The sequence below is a fragment of the Aethalodelphis obliquidens genome, unplaced genomic scaffold (assembly GCF_003676395.1).
Source record: "Aethalodelphis obliquidens isolate GAN/ISIS:26980383/991018 unplaced genomic scaffold, ASM367639v1 scaffold31, whole genome shotgun sequence".
In the NCBI taxonomy this organism is placed as follows: Eukaryota; Metazoa; Chordata; class Mammalia; order Artiodactyla; family Delphinidae; genus Aethalodelphis; species Aethalodelphis obliquidens.
In genome coordinates, this window is record NW_020837975.1 from 4,990,774 (window position 1) to 5,014,084 (window position 23,311).

Genomic DNA, 23,311 nt, shown 5'->3' on the forward strand with positions numbered 1-23,311 from the left:
TATATATATATATATATATATATATATATATATATATATATATATACACATACTGATTTTTTACCTACAGAGATAACAGCAAGAAGCAAGGAGGAAATAAATATGACAAATATTTATATGATATATATATGATAAATATGACAAATAAATATGTCTCGAGAGAAACCAATTTTGCAAAAGTTATTATAAATTTTACCCATTATAAGAAACATTTTTTCTGTTCAAAGGAACAGATAAAAATGGATTCGTTATAATCATTCTCCATATTTTCATACATGTTCATCAAATTTAAGAAGCATTTCTACAAGTTGAACTTTATTAACTTGGATATAAAGAAAATAAGCAGAAAAAATAAAGCTAACATTGAAAATGTTTCAATACTGGGGGCAGTAAATGAGCTGGGGAGGAACAGGTCTTCAAAAAACTTGATTTTAGGGCAAAAAAGGACTTCATCAGAAGCCGCTCGGGGCTCACTCTTTTCCAACTCTCCAAAAATGGGACAAAACATGAACAAAACAGAGTGAACCACAAACAGAAACCCTCTAAGAAACCTGTGGAGTAACACTACTTTTCATAGAGGTAAAGAATAAGTGTAAGGCAGTATGGTTTAAGAGACAACTGCCAATAAATTCAGGAAAAAGTAATGTTTAGATCACCAGGGGTTTTTTTTCAATACATTACAAATGAATTCCATAATCACACATATGTATTGAAAAGATAATCACCAGGTCATTTCACCTCAAATAAATCATATTTTCAAACTTAGAGTTAGAGAGAAAGTTAGATTTCCTCCATCCCATTTGCTTTGAAGTTTAAAATACAAGGACTTAATAATCTTGAAAAATACATTTTAAAATGATTCAAATATTATACAAATTGATAATTCTAATCATCATTTCATTCCTTCATAAGAATTAATAAATAAGGCTAAAATGATAATTAATATGAGTTATTGCTTTGTAGCAATAAATCTCAGTAATAAAGAACATGGCTTCAGGAATCAGTAGATTTCAATTAATATAAATGTCAGCTCTGCCAGTATAAGAAATGTAACCTGGGCAAGTTATTCACTGAACTACAGTTTCTTGGTATACAGAATGAAGAAAATAACATTACCAACCTCATATGGTCATGACAAAATTAACTAACATGGTCCCTGTTAATTAAATTTTAACTACTTTGCTTAACTACTAGGATAGTCCTTGACTCACAGAAAGTACTTGATATCTGTTACTGTAATTATCATTACTATCATCACTATTCGATGATAAGGCCAATCTTCTTACATGTCCACATATACTCCTCTGGGATCATCTTCTGTATATTTGGTGGAGTTGTTTACCGTTCCTGAAATGTCACCTGCTTTCGTCTTCATTAAGCTAAATCCTAAACATTTCCGACAGGCCTGACATTTATGATAACTTCCCTTACTAAACATATCCCATAATAATATTTCTCTTATACTGAATTCAGTGAACTCTTATACACAATCTGTATTACGTTATATTAATATTGCCTTATCCTTGTTTTCTAGCTTTACTGTAGATTTAATAACTCTCTATAGCTTCTCCACATTATATATATGTATATGTTGTTTTGCTGAATAAAATATATTTTTAAGATAAAGGATTATTTTCCTTAAAAATAAAACACATCTACAAAACAGCTAGTATGGTGGTGGGCATACAGTAGATGTCTAATGCATGCTTTTTAAGTTGAATTGTACTGTAACATATTAACAGCATCATGTGGGCTGTTTCATCTTTTCCGTGGTAAGTTCATCATCCCAACAGTGACAGAGTTGAATACAATCTCCATGGAACCAACTTGGACACTCTAAAATGGTGTTAATTCAATGCACTGAACTGAAAATCCAAACCCCCTCCTAATACAGACACTTTCATAATTTTATTTCATTTATAGAATACTGACTGAATCCTAAGTGTCTAAACTCCATATCTTAAATTACATGAGAACAGTTGGGAAGCTGCTACACTCTAGGGCAGAGTTGCCTTCCTCCAGGAAAAAGGAACAATGAATGCTATGGGTAACTCCTTCAAATGTTTCCCTTCTCATATTAAAGTAAATGCTGATTTCACATCCTTCCTCAATGGGTCGCTTCAGAGCATTTAAAAGTCAATACTTCTCCTCTCAACTTTACTTCCCTCTACCCAGCCTGTCCATCCTTTCTGTATTTTATAATCATTAAGTATTCAGTGTTCATAATAAATCAAATAATTTTCACATACAAAGGAAATTTCTATTCTCTTTGCCCAACATATATATAGCTAAATCCATATTGATTTAGCTTGAGGTGTATGGAGAGCAATAAAGAAATCATCATGGTGGAAGGGGAAGAAAATTACTACTAATAAATAAATGCCAGTAAAGGAAATAGAAAGTTGTCAGATTGTCTGGGCAGTTATATGGGGCTTGATATATGATAATAGTCCATTTTACAGTAATCCTGTCTACTATTTTATCAGTACAGGATATTTTGATGGATAAGAGGGTCCATGTTATTAAAGAATCAGAAATGTATCATATTCCCAAATTCCATCTAACTGCTCTAAATTCCATCTTCGGGATCAATAATATAACTCATATTATGCCTGGAAAAAATGCCCTTGAAGCCACAGATATAAAAGGTTACCATAAGAGGATTTGCAACATCAAAGAGGCTTTCAGACACATACACAATTTTAGACCGTTTATAATTCATCTACACATTCAAATATACCAAATCTTAGATCCCCTTGCACTATCTCCTTGTAGGAACAGAAAGAATATCATAATTGATGATTTTTCCCCTGAAAAAAAATGATTCCGTATTTCAAAAGAAACATGCACCATGCAACGTGCAAAAAAAAAAAAAAAAAATACCTTGTGTTTCTTATTTTCAGGGCCTGTTGACATGGACAATGCACAAGGTGAAATCAGCTCGTTGGTTCTTGTTAGAGAGATGGGAGGTGATGGGGATGAAACAGATGACCTGTGGTCAGATATGGAGCTTTCGGATTTCCCAAGTCTTGAAGGCAGGGTAAGATTTGGGTGCAGCGCTGAGGGACTGAGGTGGCGCACCTCGGTGGGCGGATTAGCACGAGGGAGAGCGGAGCACCCCAGTTGGGGAAGAGAGGCAGAGCCAGCGCTGGAGACAGGGTGTGGGGGAGGAGCTAAAGGCGTCTGCCCCGGGCCAGAGAGAGGTGCTGATGCTCTCTTGGATCTGTTTATCAGGTTTGAAAGAGCTGGGGAAGGATGGTAGCATTTCTCTGGAGAGGGGAGCCTGGCTCTTGGGTTAGTGGGAGGAGACACCGAAGACGATGCCGACGAGGCTAACGTAGAAGGATGTGGGGAAATATCCCTGGGCTTTCCTGGGCCCCTGAGGTCAGCATCCTGTCTGCCCTTGGAAAACAAAGGAGAAAAGCTTGGAGGGACAGGAGGCAGACCTGTAGAACTGGAGGTACTGGTTTGCAGCTGGGAAATCATTGGGCTGCTCTTTAAAGAAGTGGGGGATGGCGTTTTCTCTACATTCAAAGAAGCAAGGCTGCTACTGCCCTGTTTCGGGGGAGAAAGGGAGGATGCCAGAGGAAGGGGAGCAGCTTTAGTGGAAAAAGGGAAGGGAAAGGATTGCTGGCTGAGATCAGAAACCTGGTTTTCCCTTTGCTCTGGAGACGCCGCTCGCAGGGAGCAACTTGAGAGGGATTTTTTAGGCGTAGGAGAGGTTTGTTTAATTTTTTGATCGAGTGTGAGGCTGGAAGAAGCCAGGGAGTTGAGAGAGAAGGTGGGACAGGATGCCGGGGAAAGGGGTCTTTGGTGAGAAGGGTTGGACTTGAGGATGGCAGTTAGGAGGGAAAGCCGGGAGGGCACTGGGGATTTCACCCCTGACGTTGAGAAGTTCCCGCTGGATGACACTTCGCTACAGACAGTGGAAGAAGAGCCGTGGAAAGGGGAGGGGAAGGGTTTGGGACTCGGAGAGAGTGAGTGCGTGACGATGCGGACCGGGATGTAGGAGGCTGAATTCGACTTCAGAGAAGCACCGGAGGGCAGCGAAGGAGAAGAGGTTCTCGGGCTTTCTCTGGGACTAAGGACATGCGAGGTGACAGTCTTCTTGAGGACTTCAGACGTCAGGCCAGGTTTTTGCTGGACTGCACTTGGACTGGATGAGTGAGAACCTGATAATTGAGCGGGATGGGGGAACTGTGACGTCGAGGACGTGCCCTTCGGTGCAAAAAATGGTGCAGAGTGAGCGGAAGTTTGAAAGTACATGGCTGTTTCTTCCACCAGGGCCCCACTGACATCCAGCCTCCTCGGGTGGAACTCCTCCAGGACAGAGGCTCCGGCTAGGTCGACTGGGACAGGTGGTGTTTTCTGATTAGTTGGAGAAACAAAGGAGAAAGCAGGTGGTTTATAGGCAAGCTGCTCAGAGGCAGTGGGAGAAGTTAACTAGAGGAAAGAGAAATAGACAGGGTCATAGGACATCATTTGTGAAACTGTCAAAACATTCTTGTCACTTGTGCATTTATGCAAACAGTCTTATTAGTTTACACAAAAAGAGGCCCTTAAACCTCTGAGAAAATGGCAGAAATTCTGTTTTGCTAATGAGGCATTGCTTTGAATTTGAAATAAAATATAAATAAACGGTGAACTCTTAGATACTATATCTCATTTATTCTCCAGAATGAACATCAATATAAAATTGTATTTGCATGTCTCCCTTTGGAAGATAATTCATTGACAAAAATCTAAAAGAGTTATCTTCTTTTGGAATTGTGTGATTTGAAAAGATTTAAATCACCGTCCATATAAATTTCAAAATGCACTTTGGAAAAGGAAATAGGTCTTCCTCCATTGCAAGAATATAAACCATAATATAATAATAATGACTACAATCCTTAAAAACTTTACCTCACTTTGAACGTTAAAAATTCTAAAAACTTGGACTACTCCTACATATTGTAAACCTGAAAATAATGCCCAGAATTCAAAAGATGCAGTGCTTAACATCAACATAACTGTAACAAACTGAGAGACTGAAAGCCAAGGCTGAAACAGAGAGGGAGTTTTAGCTTATGAAAAATATTTTCCCTAATTACTTGCCAGAATGAACAGTTAATAAATGATGTGAGTTATGTTGGAAGGAATGAATAGATACTCTTTCATATGGAAAGAAGCCAGAGTACATTATCTTTTTTTTTTTAATTGGAGTATAATTGCTTTACAATGTTGTGTTAGTTTCTGCTGTAAAATGAAGTGCATCGGCTATATGCATACCTATATCCCCTCCTTCTTGGACCTCCTTCCCACCCCTGCCTCCATCCCACCCATCTAGGTCATCACAGAGCACCGAGCTGAGCTCCCTGTGCTATAGAGCAGTTTCCCACTAGCTATCTATTTTACACATGGTAGTGTATTTATGTCAAACCTAATCTCCCAATTCATCCCACCCTCCCCTTCCCCCACTGTGTCTACATGTCTGTTCTCTACGTCTATGTCTCTATAGGTGCCCTGCAAATAGGTTCATCTAATCTGCCTGAAACAATGCAAGCCACCAATCCCACATCAAATAAAAAGAAAATAAAGAAATATTGTATCACTTTCAAGAGAAGCTAGGGAGAGCCTGTAAAATAACTGAGTAGCTCTCTTCTTGCCCTATTTTTAAAATTATCCAGTACTTTAAGACAAATACTGAAATTATAAATGATTCTAAAGCCAAATCTTTTAAACAGAGGTTTTCCTTTAAAATTATTGATTTGAGTCTATTGATCCATAAGAGAAAAGAAAATATTTGTACCTAATACAGAATTTAGGGAATATCTGTTATTCAAAATATTAATTTGTATTTATTAAGTTATATACTTAATTTATTAAGTTATATATTAAGTTGTATAATATTATATACATTGCATTACATAGCAGAAAAGTGTACGACCATAATAATTAAACTTAGCAAGAGCTTCATTTATAAACTCAGTAAAAGATATTTCTTGATTTTGCTCTATAACATGTTAAGAAGGTGTCCATCAGACCTAATGCAAAGATTTTCATATCATAGAGTTTTGAGTTCTAAAAATATTTAAAACTGATAAATTCAAACAACTCACCCCAAACTTCTAAGTTTCTGAGCAAATGTACCCAAAATATTCTTCTCTTTTTATATGTAAATTCATTTGTGTATTTGCAACACAGAATTCTTGTCACATAAATTATTTTTGAATAATTTTGGCATGCAACCCAGAATATCTGAAAATCATCAATAATTGAAAATCAAACAGAATTCAATCAAATTGAAAAAGAAAGCTTAACAATTCCCTCACATAAGTTTTGCTTAAAAACAATTCACTTATCCAGTATTCGTAAAACCAATTCATGTGTTTAGCCATAAGTGAAAGGTCTTCTCTAATTGTTTCCTATGATTGGTCTGTCCTCATGGAAGGAATGAAGAAATTTCGAGGCTATGTACAGTCTCTTTGCATGCTATGCCATAACTTTTGTTATAAAAAAATTGTAAATTAATAACAGCCACAAAAATTCCATTACCTTTTCAGTCATGTTTCCAAATAACTTCAGTTTATATAACAAACTCATTAATTCATCCTGATTATCTACCAAATTATCATGTTAAAATCTCAGGACTGTGATTTTGAGGGTCTCATCAGAGGAAAAGACTGTTCCCTCCAATTTCCCCAAGACTATGGCTTCTAATTACCAAACATTCTATTACACGAAGTCATATCTTACCTAATATAAGTAACTCTTAATTTTACTGTACTTTCTAATAGCTTATCATTGAAGAACTCCTAAGAAAAGTTCAAAGGGAAAGATTCTGAAAAGTCTAAGAATGTTTTTTATTATATTTTCCTATTTGATGTATTAATAAGCATTTGCAATATGTTTTTTTCTAATTTGATGTTATCCTAATTTATACTAATATGAAAATGTGGCACCATATTTTTATAAAATTTCCAGGAGAGGGGAATGCATTTTTTAATGAAAAAGATTCATTTTCCTGAGTTCCTCTTATTAATAACTTTAAAAAAAGAGCGAGTAAAGACATGAATAATTTTATGCAGGAAGAAAGGATGGATACCTGTCAAATGTTCAGTCAAGTAGCTCGAAATAGGCCCTTTATTTTAGCTCTTTCCTGTAAATCCCTTACTGATGATAATAAACTTCTCTGATGATGCCTACAAATTATATGAATCTTTTCATCCTCTCCCATTAATAACCCCAGCTCTGTTCTCTAGGTTCTCTAATTCCTTCTCTCTCAAACCTGTTCTCTGTCTTCTCCACCATTTATTTCTAACCTGATATTTGTTGATGTCTTCACTTCAGACACCTCTCTAAAATCACCGCTGACTATGTTCTCCAATCCCCAGCCCTCTTCTGATTCCTTGAGCCCCCTTACCACATACCTCCTCCAAAATCATTTTCAAAACTCTCTTCTCCTAGAAAAACTATCCTGAGCTCTGAATACATTCACAGTAATCTCTGTAACAGAGGATGCTTACAATATTCTGCTCTCATCAAGTGGATGGTCTTAATCCTAAATCCATATTGGATTCTGCATAATAGAGGCTATCAGTTATTTTAACAACCAGTCTCTGTAGTATAGCTGCCTTGTCACTTTAGTCAATCTCAAATTAACTGCTTCTCAGCACTATTCACAGTAGCCAACACATGGAAGCAACCTAAACGTCCATAGACAGAGGAATGGTTAAAGAAGATGTGGTATTATATACAAAGGAATACCACTCAGCCATAAAAAAGAATGAAATAATGGCATTTGCAGCAACATGGATATAACTAGAGATTATCATACTCAGTGAAGTAAGTCAGAAAGAGAAAGACAAATACCATATGATTTCACTTATATGTGGAATCTAAAATACGACACAAATGAACTTATCTATGAAACAGAAACAGACTCACAGAGATACAGAACAGATTTGCAGTTGCTAAGGGAGGGTGTTGGGGGAGGGATGGACTGGGAGGTTGGGATTAGCAGATGCAAACTATTATATAGAGAGAGAATGGATAAACAATAAGGTCCCACTGTATAGCACAGGGAAATATATTCAGTATCCTATGGTAAACCATATGGAAAAGAATATAAAAAAAAAAGAATGTATATATATGTGTAACAATCACTTTGCTGAAAAGTAGAAATTAACACAACATTGTAAATAAATTATAGTTCAATAATAAATAAATAAAATTAACTGCTTCTGTGTATATTCAGTTTTTCCTAATGTGTCCATGAGATTCCAAAACATCTGAATAAAAATGAAAATGTCTGATCTGCTGCCTGATGGTCTGAATAGTTCCCAAGATTTAAACCATGTTGGTCCATATAGTTGTGATCTTTCTCCTGAATCTGTACAGTTTCTGCAAGGCAGAAACTCCTGATTCTCCTTTGTCCTTGCATGCAATCATTACATTATATAGCTCCTTGGCCTCCTAAACAAACCTGCTGATCTGTCCTCTTCTCACTGATGGACACTTGCAATGTGACTGAGCAGATTCTCAGCCTTTCTTACCTGAACAATTTAAGTCATCTTTTTGGTATTCCTATTTCTAGTTGCACCCAATTGCACCTATCTTCAGACTGACCTGTTAAAAATCTAATCAGGGCTTCCCTGGTGGCGCAGTGGTTGAGAGTCCGCCTGCCGATGCAGGGGACACGGGTTCGTGCCCCGGTCCGGGAGGATCCCACATGCCACGGAGCGGCTGGACCCGTGAGCCATGGCCGCTGAGCCTGCCTGTCCGGAGCCTGTGCTCCGCAACGGGAGAGGCCACAGGAGTGAGAGGCCCACATACAGAAAAAAAAAAAAAAAAAATCTAATCAAAGCACACCGATGCTCAAGATGTCACCAATACTTTCCCACATCTACCAAGAACTCAAGATGGTTCCTTCACAACAGAGCCCCTCTCCTCCTAGCCAGTCTCATCTCCCTCATCCCCTGCTATTTTGCATTTTAGGTTTTAGAAATACTTATTTAATCTCAACCTTCTTGCCAATATTGTCAACACTCTAGCCATCTTGTTCTTTTGCTAATCCACTTGGCAAATCATTATTCTTAAATCAATTATGCTCCTAGACCTAGTCTACTTAAAGCTGTTATTTTAAAAATATAACGGAACCCAGGGCCACTGCACTTGATTTAAGAACTTGTCCTGTACAAGGGCACCAGCTGAGAGTGGGGCTGAACTTTCCTACACTAAGCAGAGGGGGTACATTTTTCTAATTCACACATGGGCTGGGTAAGGCACTGTAAATTGGTGTCATCATAAATTTAAGGTCTATAGTCTCAGCTGGGCTGTGTACCACTCAGCTTTTTTGTGGGTCGTTTGGGATTTTTTTTTTTTTCTTTTCTTATATTTTGACCTCAGCTTCCTCTCCTGTTCTAAACAACAGCCTTCCACAAAGTTAGCACTCACTAACCCTTTTCCCAGAACCTCCCTCACTGTGTGCAACAGATAACTGAGATTCCTTTTCTCCAAGGAAAATTATGATTACTGGGAAAATTAAATTTTTTCTAGACCTATTCATATCCCCTTTCCTTCATTCTAAAGAAAAATAATGTCTTTTCCCTTTTTAAGAGTAAATTTCCCTCTGTACTCTGAATCCCAGCAGCTCTTGCCTTCTCAGGGATCCCATTTCATTAACTATCCCCTGTATGCTATGTATTCATCCTTTTTCTTTTTTACTGGTTCTCTCATCCTAACATAAAGCAGAATACTTCCCATCATTAAAAAGATAATAATAACTATCATGTAGTAGACTGTAAAAATGTCCACATTTTTCTACTCTTTTCGTAAGAAAGGCGAAGTCCTTTTCCTCATTCACCCTTTAACCTCACCTAGCCATATGACTTGTTTTGACCAGTGGGATGTTAGCAAATGTGATATAAGACACAGTGGCTTGAAAAGCACTTGTGCATTGGGGCTTACTGGCTTGCTGAGTGCAGAGCATCACCACAATGTAAATGAGCCCAGGCTAGTCCACTGGAAGATGCCAGACCACATCTCAGCTAACCAACCACCAGACAGCTAACCAGCCAGCAGCTGACCCAGCAGCCAATTGCAGACCCGTAAGTGAACCACAGCAAAGATCAGCCAAGCCTGACCCAGAGCTGCAGAACCACGCAGCTGAACACAGCCAAATTGTTGACCTGCAGATTTTTGAGCTAAATAGATGGTTGCTGTTTGAAAACACAATTTTGGTACTGTTTGTTAAGCAACAAAATCTAACTGATAAAAACACATGCACACTTATGCACCAAGATCTGTGGTGCCTGTAAATACCCTAGTTACAGGTCTATGTAGATTTCTTCTCAGTCACACCTTTCCCTACCATCACTGTGTTGATTTACTTACTTATTCTGGCCAACACACCCTAAAATGACTTCTCAAACAGCCGCCCCCACACAGACTGCCTTAATCCCCTCCTCTTAAATGTAGATGGAGACTGTGACTTGATTCTAGCTAATAGAACCTGGCAAAGGTGAAGGGATTTTGCAAATGTATTTAAGATTCCTAATCAGGTGACTTTAACTTAATCAAATAAGAGATCCTCCTGAGTAGGCATGCCCTAATGCAATAGGGAAGAACAAATCTGACTCCATATTGGATGTGTTTCTTTTACTTTAACCTGTGTATCTATTGCTTTAGCTACAAGTTAAGAATGTTGCCTATAGCCTGAAATATGCAGGATAGCGCATTCTCAAGGCTCTAACCTTTAAAGGTGTAACACTTTTCCATTCATATAGAGATAAAAAGTTGCAGAACAGAGTAACATCTGTCTTGAAGGTTTATAGGAACATTGTGACCAGACCTACAGACCTATGTGGACAGCTGCAAAAACAAAGGATTCCAACACCAAGAAGTTTGCAACAACTAACTAAACCACCTCCCCTTTTTAGATAAAAGAAGACTGAATTCCAACTCAGGGAAGCTGGTTCCTTGGGGCACTAGTCTGCCATCTTCTTGGTCTGCTAGCTTTCCAAATAAAGTCACTATTCCTGGCCCCAACAACTCATCTCTCAATTTATTAGCCTGACATGCGGTGAACAGTACGAGCTCAGACTTGGCAACACTAATAAAATGAGCCCTTTAGAAGAGGGTCAGAAAGCTGGAGATCAAGGTAGCAGCTTTAAGAAGCAAGGTGCCATGAATTCTACAGCCTCGAGGAAATGAATTCTGCCAATAACATGGGGGAACTTAGAAGCAGACCCTTCCCTTAGGAGAGTTTCCAGGTGAGCTGAACTTGACATCTTGATTTCAAACTTGTGAGACCCAGCTCAGCTGTGCCCAGGCCTCTGATCTAAAAAACCCTGGAGAAAATAAATAGGTGTTTTTTTTAAGCCACTAAATATATGGTAATCTGTTATGCAGCAATAGAAAAGTAATATACTTCCCCTGACTTCTTAACAGATTTTACCCCCAGCTCTTCTGCAGAAACTGTTATCGCCAATATCTACAACGGTTTATTTTTTCCTAAGCCCCTCAGGCACTTGAATCCCTTATCTCTTCTGATTTCTCTACAGAATCTGACTTGCAATCTCTTCCTCCTTTTCAAAACTGTTTTATCTGTGGCCTCTATATCATCTCTCTCTCCTAGTGTATTTCCTAGTATATTTGATGAGCCCTTATCATACTCCTCTTTTCCACCCTCTTCTTGTGTGTCAGTACTTCCCTGGCTGCCCTCACTGTCTGGAATGCCTGGGCCCTGTTCGTCAGCCAAGAACACTTTTACTCATCTTTCACATTTCAGCTCAGACAATGTGAACCCTTCCTGGTGATCCAGGATGATCTAGGTGTCCTCCCTCTAGACGCCCCACTGTTCCTTGAACCTGTCACCTTTCATTGGCATCATTTTCAGGTGCAATTGTTTTCCAAGCTCCTTGAAGGCAGGTACTAAGTTCTTTTAAAGTTTACTCTCCTAGTGTCTAATGTCTGGCATGTTACCTTCATGCAGGAATGAGGAAATAAGGTGTCAAGTGGGTGTAGGAACAGAAAGCCAGAGAGGAGGGTGTGGTGTCACATCCTGACACCTCCCTCCACAGTGGCATCATCACCTCCCTCCACAGTTGGCCCCTCTTATTCTGCTCCAGACTCTGGGCATGAGGGTGGAGAGATTGATGGCTCTTAGATCCACAGGTCTGTCTTTTCCTCATCAGCAAGACAAAGATTTGAGTTCTGATACCAAAAGTCGGGAGTCCCTCCTTTTAAAAGTCTTCCTCACCCTTCTGCTGAAATTGTCAAAGCAACTTGATTTTCCATAAATGCACTTCCTCTGCCCCTCGGGCTATTGGTACAATTGATCTCAACCAGAAGAAGCAACCAACGACCAGCGAGGCATCACAGGGATTCTGCCAGCATCAGAGCAGAGCCAGGGTCCCCCACTGAGTCAGAGGAACTCTCCTTGGTGTGTCCAGTGTCACTCACCATGGACGGTGACGACGTAGGTTAAGTGGGTGGAATAGGATGGAATCGTATACTCACCCTAAACAAGAAAGGAAATGGGGAGTTGGCAATGGGAAGAGCGCTAGAGAAAGGTTTTTAAAGCAATAAAATCAGTTGGTCAGGGGTATGTATATCATTTAAAAGAATGAGGGCCTCTACATTTTTAATCATCTCAACTGCCTCAAGGCAATTATACGATCAAGTGGGCCCAGCCAGAATCTGGATACTACGTGGATGACCTCCCACCTGCTATGCAAGGCAGACTCCTGTTTTGTTTTCTTTGCCCCATGTAGCTCTGCTCTGCATACAGTTAGGAAGTCATCCTGCTGATGGGCATGTACAAATGACTTCCTTGCATTTTAATAGAAACATGCCATTTTTCAGGAACCCGTGTCTCCAAGCTAGTCTTCTCAGCAGTTAGAGTAGCAGAAGACTAGCAGTTAGCAGAACTAACATGGAAGTTTAACCTCCCAGCTTTTTTCAAAGTCTTAAACCTCTAAATCCCTAGGCCCAAAGCTATGGACAATGTGTTTTAACAGGCAACATACAAAACAACAGCCAAGCTATGAGGCTGGAGTCCTAGGCTGTCTTCCCTCCTCTAATATAATTTTTCTCTGCTGTAAATTAAGAGAGTTATGTAATGATGTCTGTTCCCTATTTATATGGCAGTGTCATGGGAAAAGGAGGATCATTCATTCATTCATTCATCAGATACTTTCTTAGTACCTACAGTGTCTCAGGCATTGGAGTTAGGTGATGCAGACAGAAGGCGAGAAGATTTTTTGTCATCACAGGGCTCACAAATCTACTGGTGTAAGAGAGACATATAAAAGCTACTCTGATACAATGTGCTGGTATGAGTAGGGTATTTCACTATAGAACAAAGGCCCACGACTATAAAAAAGGTTTCTATGTCTGATGCCCTGTCCAAATAATTTGTTGCAATCTCTTTTCCATGGATCCCTAAAATCTAGGTTCTTAATTAATATGTGTGCCAATGTTCAAGTTTCCCAGAATTTTTTGTAAGAGCCTCCTCTATTTGGCCACCACTAGTTCTACTGATCTTATTTTTTGTGTCCTTTCTTCCGTTCTGACATCCAAGCTATGTTTGAACGAATATATAAAATGTTTCCCTCCTCCCATGTTCCTTACCCTGTGCCCCCAAACATGCTGCCATTTCCAACTTTTTAAATACACCGAATCATTCCTGAGAACACTTATGGGCCAGGAACTCTTCTAGGCCATATATTTAATCGCATTTAATCTTCCCAAGGAAGGTTGATAGCATCACCCCATTCTACAAATGAGGACACTAAAGTTTATGACCTCAAGTAACTGCCCAGAGGAGTGTGACCATAAGTTGCCAGTCTCATTTTTGCTTTTTCATACCATCTCTCTACTGTGTGATCTCCCTTTCACTACTTATCCATTCCTCAACTTGATTTCTGCCCCATCACCCCACTCACATTGTTCCCATCAAGGTCACCAAATGACCTCCTAAGTCCTATATTTAATGGACTTTGAAGGCCCTACTTTATTTGGCTTTGTTTTGTATTTTATTTTGACTTGTATTAAATTTATAATATTTTCTATTGTGTTATATATTATATTATTTTCATAAATCATGTTATAGAATAATATTTTAGTAGAAGGTGCCAGGCTGCTCTTCTGGAGCAGAGCTGGTCACATGCTGGACAACCCCATCCCCTCTCCCAGAGGAGGAGCCCAGAGGAGGTGTGTGTCCAAGCAGGTAATGGGACCAGACTCTGGGCTCTAACCTGGGAGAGCAGAAGGGCTCCCAAATTGAGACAGCGGCCAGGTCAGACCCCGCATCCCTAGCCCCATCCCTACACATCTGGTTCTAATAATAATCATGCAGGAGAGGGTCCCCTCCCTTCCTTGCAGAGGACACACCTCCCTGCAGGGACCCCTAGTGCTTCACCTCCAACTCTATCAGCAAAAGGCCTTTTGATCCTTCCCTTCCCTTTGATCTTGGCCTCTTGATCTCCTAGCTTCTAATCTTCTCTAAATCAAGCAGCAGCATATATTAACCTGGCTGTCCCACTTGGCAGAATTACTTGCTGCAGGACAGTAAGAAAATCTGTCGTCAAGGCAGCTAGAAAATATGAAAGTACAATATTGGAGAGGAAAGCTGCATTCTCCAGGAGGTCTCCCAGCATAAAACAGGGAGAACCATATGATTCCTATGTGATAATTCCATGTTCATTCTCAAAACATGTCATGCCACCCGAATGTTCTTTCACGGTTGGTATTTTGTATCCCAGAATGGATATGATTGATAACAGATTCATTTGAGTTTTAGAAAGAAAACATTATTGAGCTATGTTTAAATTATTGATTAATTAATTAATGTTTATATAGTTTATGTATTTGGCCTCATTTATAAACTACTTTTTATTCGGAAGTCTCTTTAGCTTTCCCTGCATGAAACCCCTCTCTCCAACTTCTTTGGTCCCCTCTCAGCCTCCTTCTTTGGCTTCTCATCTTTCACTGGCCCTTTATACTTGACTGCGTCCTGCGTTGTATCTTGTATCTTCCTGTTTTGCATTATTTCCATGAGTAAACAGCTCCATTCTCATAGCTTCAGCTCATATAGGAAATACTTCCAGTCTCCCATCTCCCTCTTATGTCCAGATTCATATTTCCAGCTTCTTTCTTGACAGCATTGCATTCTGCCACCAGGCATCTCAAACTCAACATTAGATATGTCATCTCTTCTTATCCCTTCCCAAGACCTGTTATTCTTTCCTCAGTTAATGCCAGCATTCATTCAATTTCCTTGGTTATAAATTTCATTCATCACTGATTTTTTTTTCCGTATGTGGTCAATGAACAAATCCAGTTCATTCTACCCCCACAAAGTCCCTCTTTTTATTCCCACAGACACTGTCTTAGCTCCAGGCTTTATTGTAGGTCTTTCAGACAAATCATTCTGTTTTTATACGTGTATATTCACCTCTCTTTTAAGTCTAATACTATCCCTAGGAAAGTCAATTCTTAGCCATCTACACCAACATTCAAGACATTAACATTCAAAAACATTACTCTTTTCTTTCTGAATTTTATTTGAAAGGCTTTTGATTCAACTGCTTATATTATACAGTCTTTTTAATTTTGACTTACACTTTAAAATTTTAAATTCTTTAATGATTTTTAACATAATGTACTTTTGCTTAAACATGCCACCTCAGCAAAAGTATTTGGAACACAAAATACACTCAACCCAATATTTACACTGACTTTGTTCAAGATAATATAGTAACCACTATAGAGAAAAAAGTGTTTAATAAAAATGGGCTTAACATGGACCTTACCTCTAAAAACTTTACAGTCTGTTAGGTGAGATAAGGCATGAACCTAAATAGTTATAATACATGCTGGGATAGGATAATTGTTATAGAAGATGTACAGAAAAAGCTACCAGAATTATATTGAGGGAGAGTTTGCTTTCACTGAAGGAACCAAAGCAGGCTTCATGAAGGAGTCAATATCTGAGCAAGGACTTCAAAGATGCGAATTTTTAAATATTTATGCTTTTCATACACCTTACTGAACCTCATGTATATGCAAGACACTCTACTAAGTGCTAGAGGTACAGAAATGTACAAGGGACAGAACTTGACTTCAAATAGTTCTCAGTCTAGTGAGGAAGAAAGATAAAATCCACCATTATAATCAGGTGAAAAGGAGTTATATTGGAGATTTTCTAAAAAGACTACAAACTACAAGGAAGATGACAAAGATATAGGAGAGAAACTAACTCATCTTCAAAGGGAATGTCTCTAGGAAAAGGTACTGCTTGGGCTGAGCTTAGAACATCAAGTAGCTGTGGCCACATGTAGATGGGCTGAGAAGAGAGAAGAATCACACACAGAGGAATCAAGGACCAGGGATGCAAAGGTATGACGTGTATACTTCGATGACAGTTCAGGAGAGCTGAAGAATAGAAGTACCAATGTGGATAGAAAACGACATCTAGGCTAGGTTATAGAAAGGTTAAAGGTCAGACTAGGAGCTAAGTAAATTTTTTTTAGGAATAGCTTCATAAATTATTCCTGACTAACTGATAGTGATAATATATAGACAATTCTGTACACGCATTCATTTTTACCAGGTGGACCAGAAATAATTAACTACATTTCTGATTGAAAAGCTGATGTCGTTGGCATCAGGTAATCCAATTATGGGATAATCTTTGGGCTTTTTACACTAAGCTTCGACTACTGACTGTACTAACTTCTCAGAGTGACTTCTTCAATGCTCTGGCCATTTCTGTTTAGCTTACATTTAACAGTCATCTCATTTTCACTTTTCTTTTTTTTAATGTTTATTTCATGATGACCTACTCTTCATCACTCAAATGGATTACTATAGGAAATGGAATCCGGAACAATGGTTATTCCCAAACATTTCAGGACCCAGTTTTCCTCCATCTGCAGTAATCATAATGCTCATCCACCACTAATGAATTAGGCTGAGCTTTGCCTTTTCATTTGGAGCTTTGATACCATGAGCTATAACCTACTTCTAACTAACTGATTTTGGCAAAAAGGTCCCAAATGTGTGTTTTGTCTCTGGTTTGCCCTCTATATATTTGGTCACATGAAAACAAAATAAATGACCAACTCAGCAGAAGAAATCTATCAGTTGGGGAAAAGAGTAAATTGAAAATCCAAACATTGCTTCATTAAGAATACTTTTCTTTATTTATATTTGGTATCACCGTGTCTTCAAAGGCCATGTTAAACTACACTCCACACACTATGGAAACTTCCACATTGCCAACTTGCTTATTTCATCATCTTTCCTAAGGCAAGAAAGAAATGTTTAAGCCTACCACCACTTACTGAGAATATGTTTAATTATATCATTAGAATATTCCCAATAACTAGCTAAGAATAAATTTCAAGAAGAAATAAATGTTTTAATCCAATAGACCTGGGTGGTGCTACCCCAGTGAGAGTCTTCTATCACCAAAAGACAGCATGAGGATACTGGATGCTTGAGGGTGACATAAATACATCATCAGGAAGTCCAATGAAGGCTGCATAAATAAAGATAAGGTGGCACCAAAGATAAGATGCCTACGCTACAGTTTTGCATAGGTCCTAGTAGTACCAAAAGGCCAACTCAACAATAAAAATGTTCTCCCAACTACTTTGGTATGCTTGCAAGTGCCTGGTCTAGCAGATTCTAAATAGAACATCTTGGTACTGACTCATCCTCATTGTCACAGGGAGCTCTGCACCCATTATTTACTCCCAAAGCCAAGCCAGTCTCTGCATTCCTGACATTCTATGCCTTGTCAAAGTCATCTGATAACTTCATGACAACAAATAGCCAGTCATCCTATTTTTTTCCCTTCAAAATCCCACCCTCTTCACCCCCTTTCTTTCCTGCCGTCACAGCTATGAGTCTTCTCCTACTGTATCAAAGCCTTGACACCTTAAAAGAACCATTCAATCTTGCTGCTAAGCTTTGAGGTGGGATCTTCTCCCCAATTCTCTGAGGCCAGCCCTGCTTCTGGTGGTTTCCAGGAATACAGTCAATATTTCCCTGAAGTCACACAGGAGGAAATGATTTTCCTTACACACTCTTAATTCCTAGTGTATCCTTTTACTACTCTTTTACTAGTTTAAAAGTAAAGTGTCTGCATCCAGTTGATGTCTTTTTGCTGGATCTTTCTCATCTCTGAAATGTGCTTCTTCATGCACCCAGCCCACCAAGAACTCTCTCCTAAGAAATTCCCTGTACTGACCTTCTCCAAGAATTTTCAGAAGGAAGGGTTAATATTCCCCCAAATCCACTCCAGCTAAGTGTTTTACATATTCTCTTCAGCCAGTTCACAGCATAATTGTATATAATCCTTTTCATCTTATGAAATTTATTTCTTTTGAATTTATTATCTATATTTACACTGTGATGGTTTATGATCTTGCGATTTTCGTTTTTTAATATCTCTTTCCTTGAGAGTTTTGTACACCTTGCTGCCTTGAATAAATAGAAAGGTCTTTGAAGACAAAGGGTATGAAACATTTTTTTTTTTTTAATGACAAGGAGAAAAACCTACCAGCCCATGTTTTTGCTGAGGAGCCATCCCATGAGGCATTTCAGGATGTGACAGAACCTGGAGGTCTGCCCCCCGAGTTTTGGGGCGTACCACATCAGAGACCAGACTGGAGGAGATTGCTAGAGACGTGGGCCGAGCAGCTGTGGTGCCCATCCCTCCTGGGGGGCCTTGTTCACCTTGTCTGCTTGGAGCTTCATCTTCCCCCTCAGAGTCCACAATAAAGACATATTCAGCTTTGAAGAGGTCACTTTGCTGCATTCCTTGAGGTTCGTTTGCTTTAAATCCCCTTCCTTGGGAAGCCTTGTCCTTGACCTCTAAAGGATAAGTCAATGTTCCTCGGTCTCTCTCCTGTTGGCTCCCAACATTCAAGGTCAAGTACTCATTGGAATCAGACTGCAATAAATGTAGAGACATAAAAGCGTTGATGTTGCTTTGGTAAATGTTTTTTTGCATGTACTCTTTCTTAAAACCTTAATCTGCTTATAACCCCCAAGGACAAAAGTTTTTACGAATATATCTAAAAATCAGGTTGGCATAGGAGAGATTTGGGTTGAAGCTAATGGTTTACTTTTACTAACCCACTTGTTTGTCCTGGTCCAAGCCCAAACAATTTAGGGCTCAGGATCAAAGTCAGCAAAACCTGTTTTCAAATAAATCCTGGTATGACTTTTTAAAAAGAGAGGAAGAGAGCAATGTTTTCCATAAAGACATTCACAAAACAAATGGGGATGTGTCATGGGTTTAGTTAATGGTCAAGCAAAACTTATGGCTGTGTAGATACCATTGCCATCTGTATCCTTATCTTTGGAGGCTTCAGAGATATGCAACCAAGATTGATTCATACATCTATAGTCCCACACTCATAGCACCTAATCACAAAGGATCCCATGAATATATTATGTGTACTTGAGTACTGTTAGGGAGAAATTTCCCAGAAGTGCTTTATGTGGCATTCAGAATTTCTCTGAAATAATTTGGTCCCAACAGTCTTTGAAATAAGATGACATTGTAAGTCCCAGGTTATATATTACTTCTTGCTAGATAAGATGTTTTCATATAGACAACGAGAATCAGATAATTTTATCTCCTACAAGTTGGCTCAAAAATACCACAAAGTCCCCCCAGTCACATTTTATTTATAATAAGATAGTATTAAAATACATTTTAAAGAGAAAAATTTTTTACCCAAAATGTCACTACTTAACACAAGTCATTTTTAGGTTTTTGTCTGTTTTAATTTCTTTTTCAGTCTTGGTGTCTCTTTAGATATGTACAATCAGGGTATAAATACAACTTTATAATCTATTGTATCACTTAATATTGTAAGATTAACATGTTCCATGAAATTACATAACCATTATAATTATAACTTTGTCAAGGTGATGTATTATCATATGCTTAGCTTTTCTCTAATTGTTAGATATTAGGCTCCTTTTATTTTTCTCTAATTATTTTCCTATGTAACACTTTTTTTTCCTCTGTACTATTTCTCTGGGATGCATTTCCAAGAGTTTAAACATTAAAGGGTTATACACAGTTGTATGACTGTGGATAAGGGTTTTCCACCAAAATTGTACAAATTCACAAAACTAGCAGCAAAGTGTGAGCCTGCCAACATACCCACAATTGCCCCAAATTCAGATATTACACTTATTTAATGTTGCTAATCTGTTACACGTAAAATAACACCTTGCTGTTTTATCTAGTATTCTTTAAAGATAAATTTAAACTTTGTAAATATTTTGTTTTTATTATTTTAAGATACATTTGGGAGGGGAGGTGTCAGGAGGCCGAATATATCACGTGAACAGCAAACAAAAGGATATCAAATCAAAAGGGTTGAGAATAACGTATTGGAGAGAACCTGAGATTTGATAACACTGAAGTTCCTATTACATAGTTATATTTTTAGCCAATCTTAGATTTCCCAGTTATCTCACTTTAAGCAGAGAAAATAAACATCCATACAAATTTGCAAGTCATTATGATGGATAATTTAATGTTAACTTCTTGATATAAAAAATAGTAAAAAATAATCCTACCCTATTTACAGTTTCTGGAGTCTTATCACTTGGTTCCTCAGGAATTTTAACAATGAATTTAGAGGTGTCACCCAACTGGGAGTGGGTTGGTAGTCTTCTGACAGTGGGGACAAATGTGAAGATCAGAGGTTTGGCTTCAGAATCACCAGAAGAGACCTATGAGACACGTAATAAATTAGACTTTCAGTCTTATCAAAGGTTTATTTTGACTTTACTCTCTACATATTATATTTATCTCATTTATTTTGATAAATTGCCTATTGTCCTATGATCATGTGTATGGTTGGCAAAGAGAACATCTATTAAAATATTCATAGTTTATCCGACCCTTTTTTTGTGAAAATATTTATCGGAGAAAGAAATACAACCCAAGGAAAATCCTACTGTAGGACATGGCAACAGAAGAGCAGCTTGGCAAGTTGAGCTGCTGGAATGTTGCAAGTTAACATGGATAAAAGTTAATTTCAAAACAGACCAGATGCTGTGTTTGTGATGACCCCACAGAGGTCAAGGACTTTTATCCATTTAACTCTGGGTTAGCAGGTTCAGTGTGAATCATAATCACCAAGCATGTGTGAAACTTCTGACATATATCATGAATGAGAATGCTAACATGTGAATTGAAAATTGAAAGTTTACTTTTCTTGCTGCCAGGATACCAATGCCTCTTCTCGAGGATATACCTTCTCTTTCATTCATTCTTTATTCATTCAAAAACCATTTTGTTAAGCATTTGCTGTGTGACAGGTACTCAGGAGCTAGAGATATAACAGCAAATAAGAAACAGCCAATAGACCAGTCACAAGTCGGAAAAGCATACGCACAGAATAGGAAGGGAAAAGCGATAAGGGATGCCTACCCAGTCTGGGAAGCTCCATAAAACGCAGCACCTGGAATTTAAGTCCTAGTAAAGAGAAAGATAAGGGTCTTCCAGACTGAGGAAACCAGCTGAGTGAAGGCATGGAAAACAGCACTGGGTGAGAATCAAGCTTGAGTCCTGTCCTTTTGACACTGAGAAACATGTGCTGTAGATTGGGAATGAGATCGTCTCATTAGCATGTCAGATAGGTAATGCTGGTTTTATAAGACCCAAGGCTAGCGATCAGGACAGAAAGCCAAGAGTAATAGACGGAGGACTAAATGGAAAGGCAGAAAGAGAAGATGGTGCTGGAGATTTCTCTTTTGAGACGTTTGGGTGAGAAGGAGGAAGAGAGATGGAGAGTAGTTAGAAAGGAAAGTCCAGTCAAAGAGGTGCCCTTGTTGGTCTGTAACAGGATAGACGTGAAGACGTCTGTAGACTTGGGGAAGGAACCAGTAGGAAGGAAAGTGGAGCAAAGTCCTGGAGGAAGCAGGCAGCGAAAGCTCAAGCAACAACAGAAAGAACATGGCCTCCTCTGAGAATGGAGAAAATTAACGGAGATACAGAAAAGCTCTGACTGTGAGGCAGTGAGAGAAGCTGGAAGGTGAGGGGACTCATTTGGTACGTAATCCATGTTCATGATGCGATCAGCGCCATCTAGTCAGAGGGAAGCTGCCACACTGCCACCTCCATGCCTCTGTCACAAGAAATGCAATAGTCCCGGCAGGAACCCCCAGGCTCCTCTCCCTTCAGGTCATGCCACCCTTGTGTGTCGTATCTCAACACGCCCTTTAAACCCGATCACATCAGCTGCATGAGAAACCCAGCCATCCCTGTGTCTCTGTGTGCAATGCACACCCCTAGTTTTGTTCCCTTCTTGTACCTGTAACCGAGAAGGACCCTATGAGGCCTTCCCAGAATAGATCCCCACCCATGTCCTTCACCTGCTTTTTGCCTGTAGAAAAACTTTAGTGAAAGAATAAATTTAATCAGGGAAGTGAGAAAAGGCAGAAAGAAAGGAAAACAGTCAAGCAAGACAAAATAATAATACTTTAGCCATTAAACAAAGTCAAGGGCATTTAGTTCTTCGTCAAGGACTATGAATAATATTCTGAGCCATGTCCTTTGAGCTGTTTTGCAGCTACTGTAACCCTCACCTAGTGGAGGAAGTTAACTGTTTGCTGCCCATAAGCACATAGACCCCATACCGGTTGGAACCAGAAGGCTGATGATGCTGACTCCCAGTTACCTCACCACCAACCAATCAGAAGAATGTCCGTGAGCTGACCACACCCTGTTCCTTGAACACTACCCCCTCCAGGGCGGGACACACAGTTTTGCAGGCATTAGCCAACTGTGACCCCCTTTGCCTGGCAAAGCAATAAAAGCTAGTCTTTTCTACTTCACCCAAAACTCTGTCTCTGAGTTTCTATTCAGTACTTGTGAACAGAGACTGAGTTTCAGCAACATACCATGATCCAACTCTTGGAAACTTTTCACCATACACTTTCTGGAATTCAGGCAGTTGTCACACATCCCTCCACATCCTTAACCTCTTCTCTACGTGTTCTGACTCTAACTAAACATGGTTCTTGCTGAAGGACTCTGCTTCCCAAGAAGCTCTCTGTTTCCTCTCACACTGGGTGACCCACCAGAAGTAGGCTAGGTATCCTCTGTGCACTCTTTTCTGCTTCCAGACCATTCTTCTTCCCTCTTACCTACAAACTTCCAGGTTTGAAGCTCCTGCCATCCACAAGTCTACACCATTCACTACCTCTTCTTGTTACAGCCATCTGCCCACCTCCAAGTCAAACCCTTCTTTCTTTGAAGATTTACTTCTGGGGTTAATTCCAC

At 39.0% G+C, this 23,311-nt stretch overlaps 1 protein-coding gene across 2 annotated transcripts in view; it reads right to left on the reverse strand.

The window, feature by feature from the left end:
• MLIP (muscular LMNA interacting protein) overlaps positions 1 to 23,311 on the reverse strand; it is a 290,750-nt gene that overhangs the window by 135,397 nt on the left and 132,042 nt on the right. Inside the window, exons 2-4 of one of the 2 annotated variants that reach the window (XM_027126891.1) lie at positions 20,599 to 20,754; positions 18,557 to 18,949; positions 2,884 to 4,443 (exon numbers count right to left, since the gene is read on the reverse strand). In XM_027126891.1, coding sequence (XP_026982692.1) covers positions 2,884 to 4,443; positions 18,557 to 18,949; positions 20,599 to 20,754 — 2,109 coding nt within the window. The remainder of the gene's footprint in view (positions 1 to 2,883; positions 4,444 to 18,556; positions 18,950 to 20,598; positions 20,755 to 23,311) is intronic. The other variant, XM_027126892.1, reaches the window with a different exon arrangement.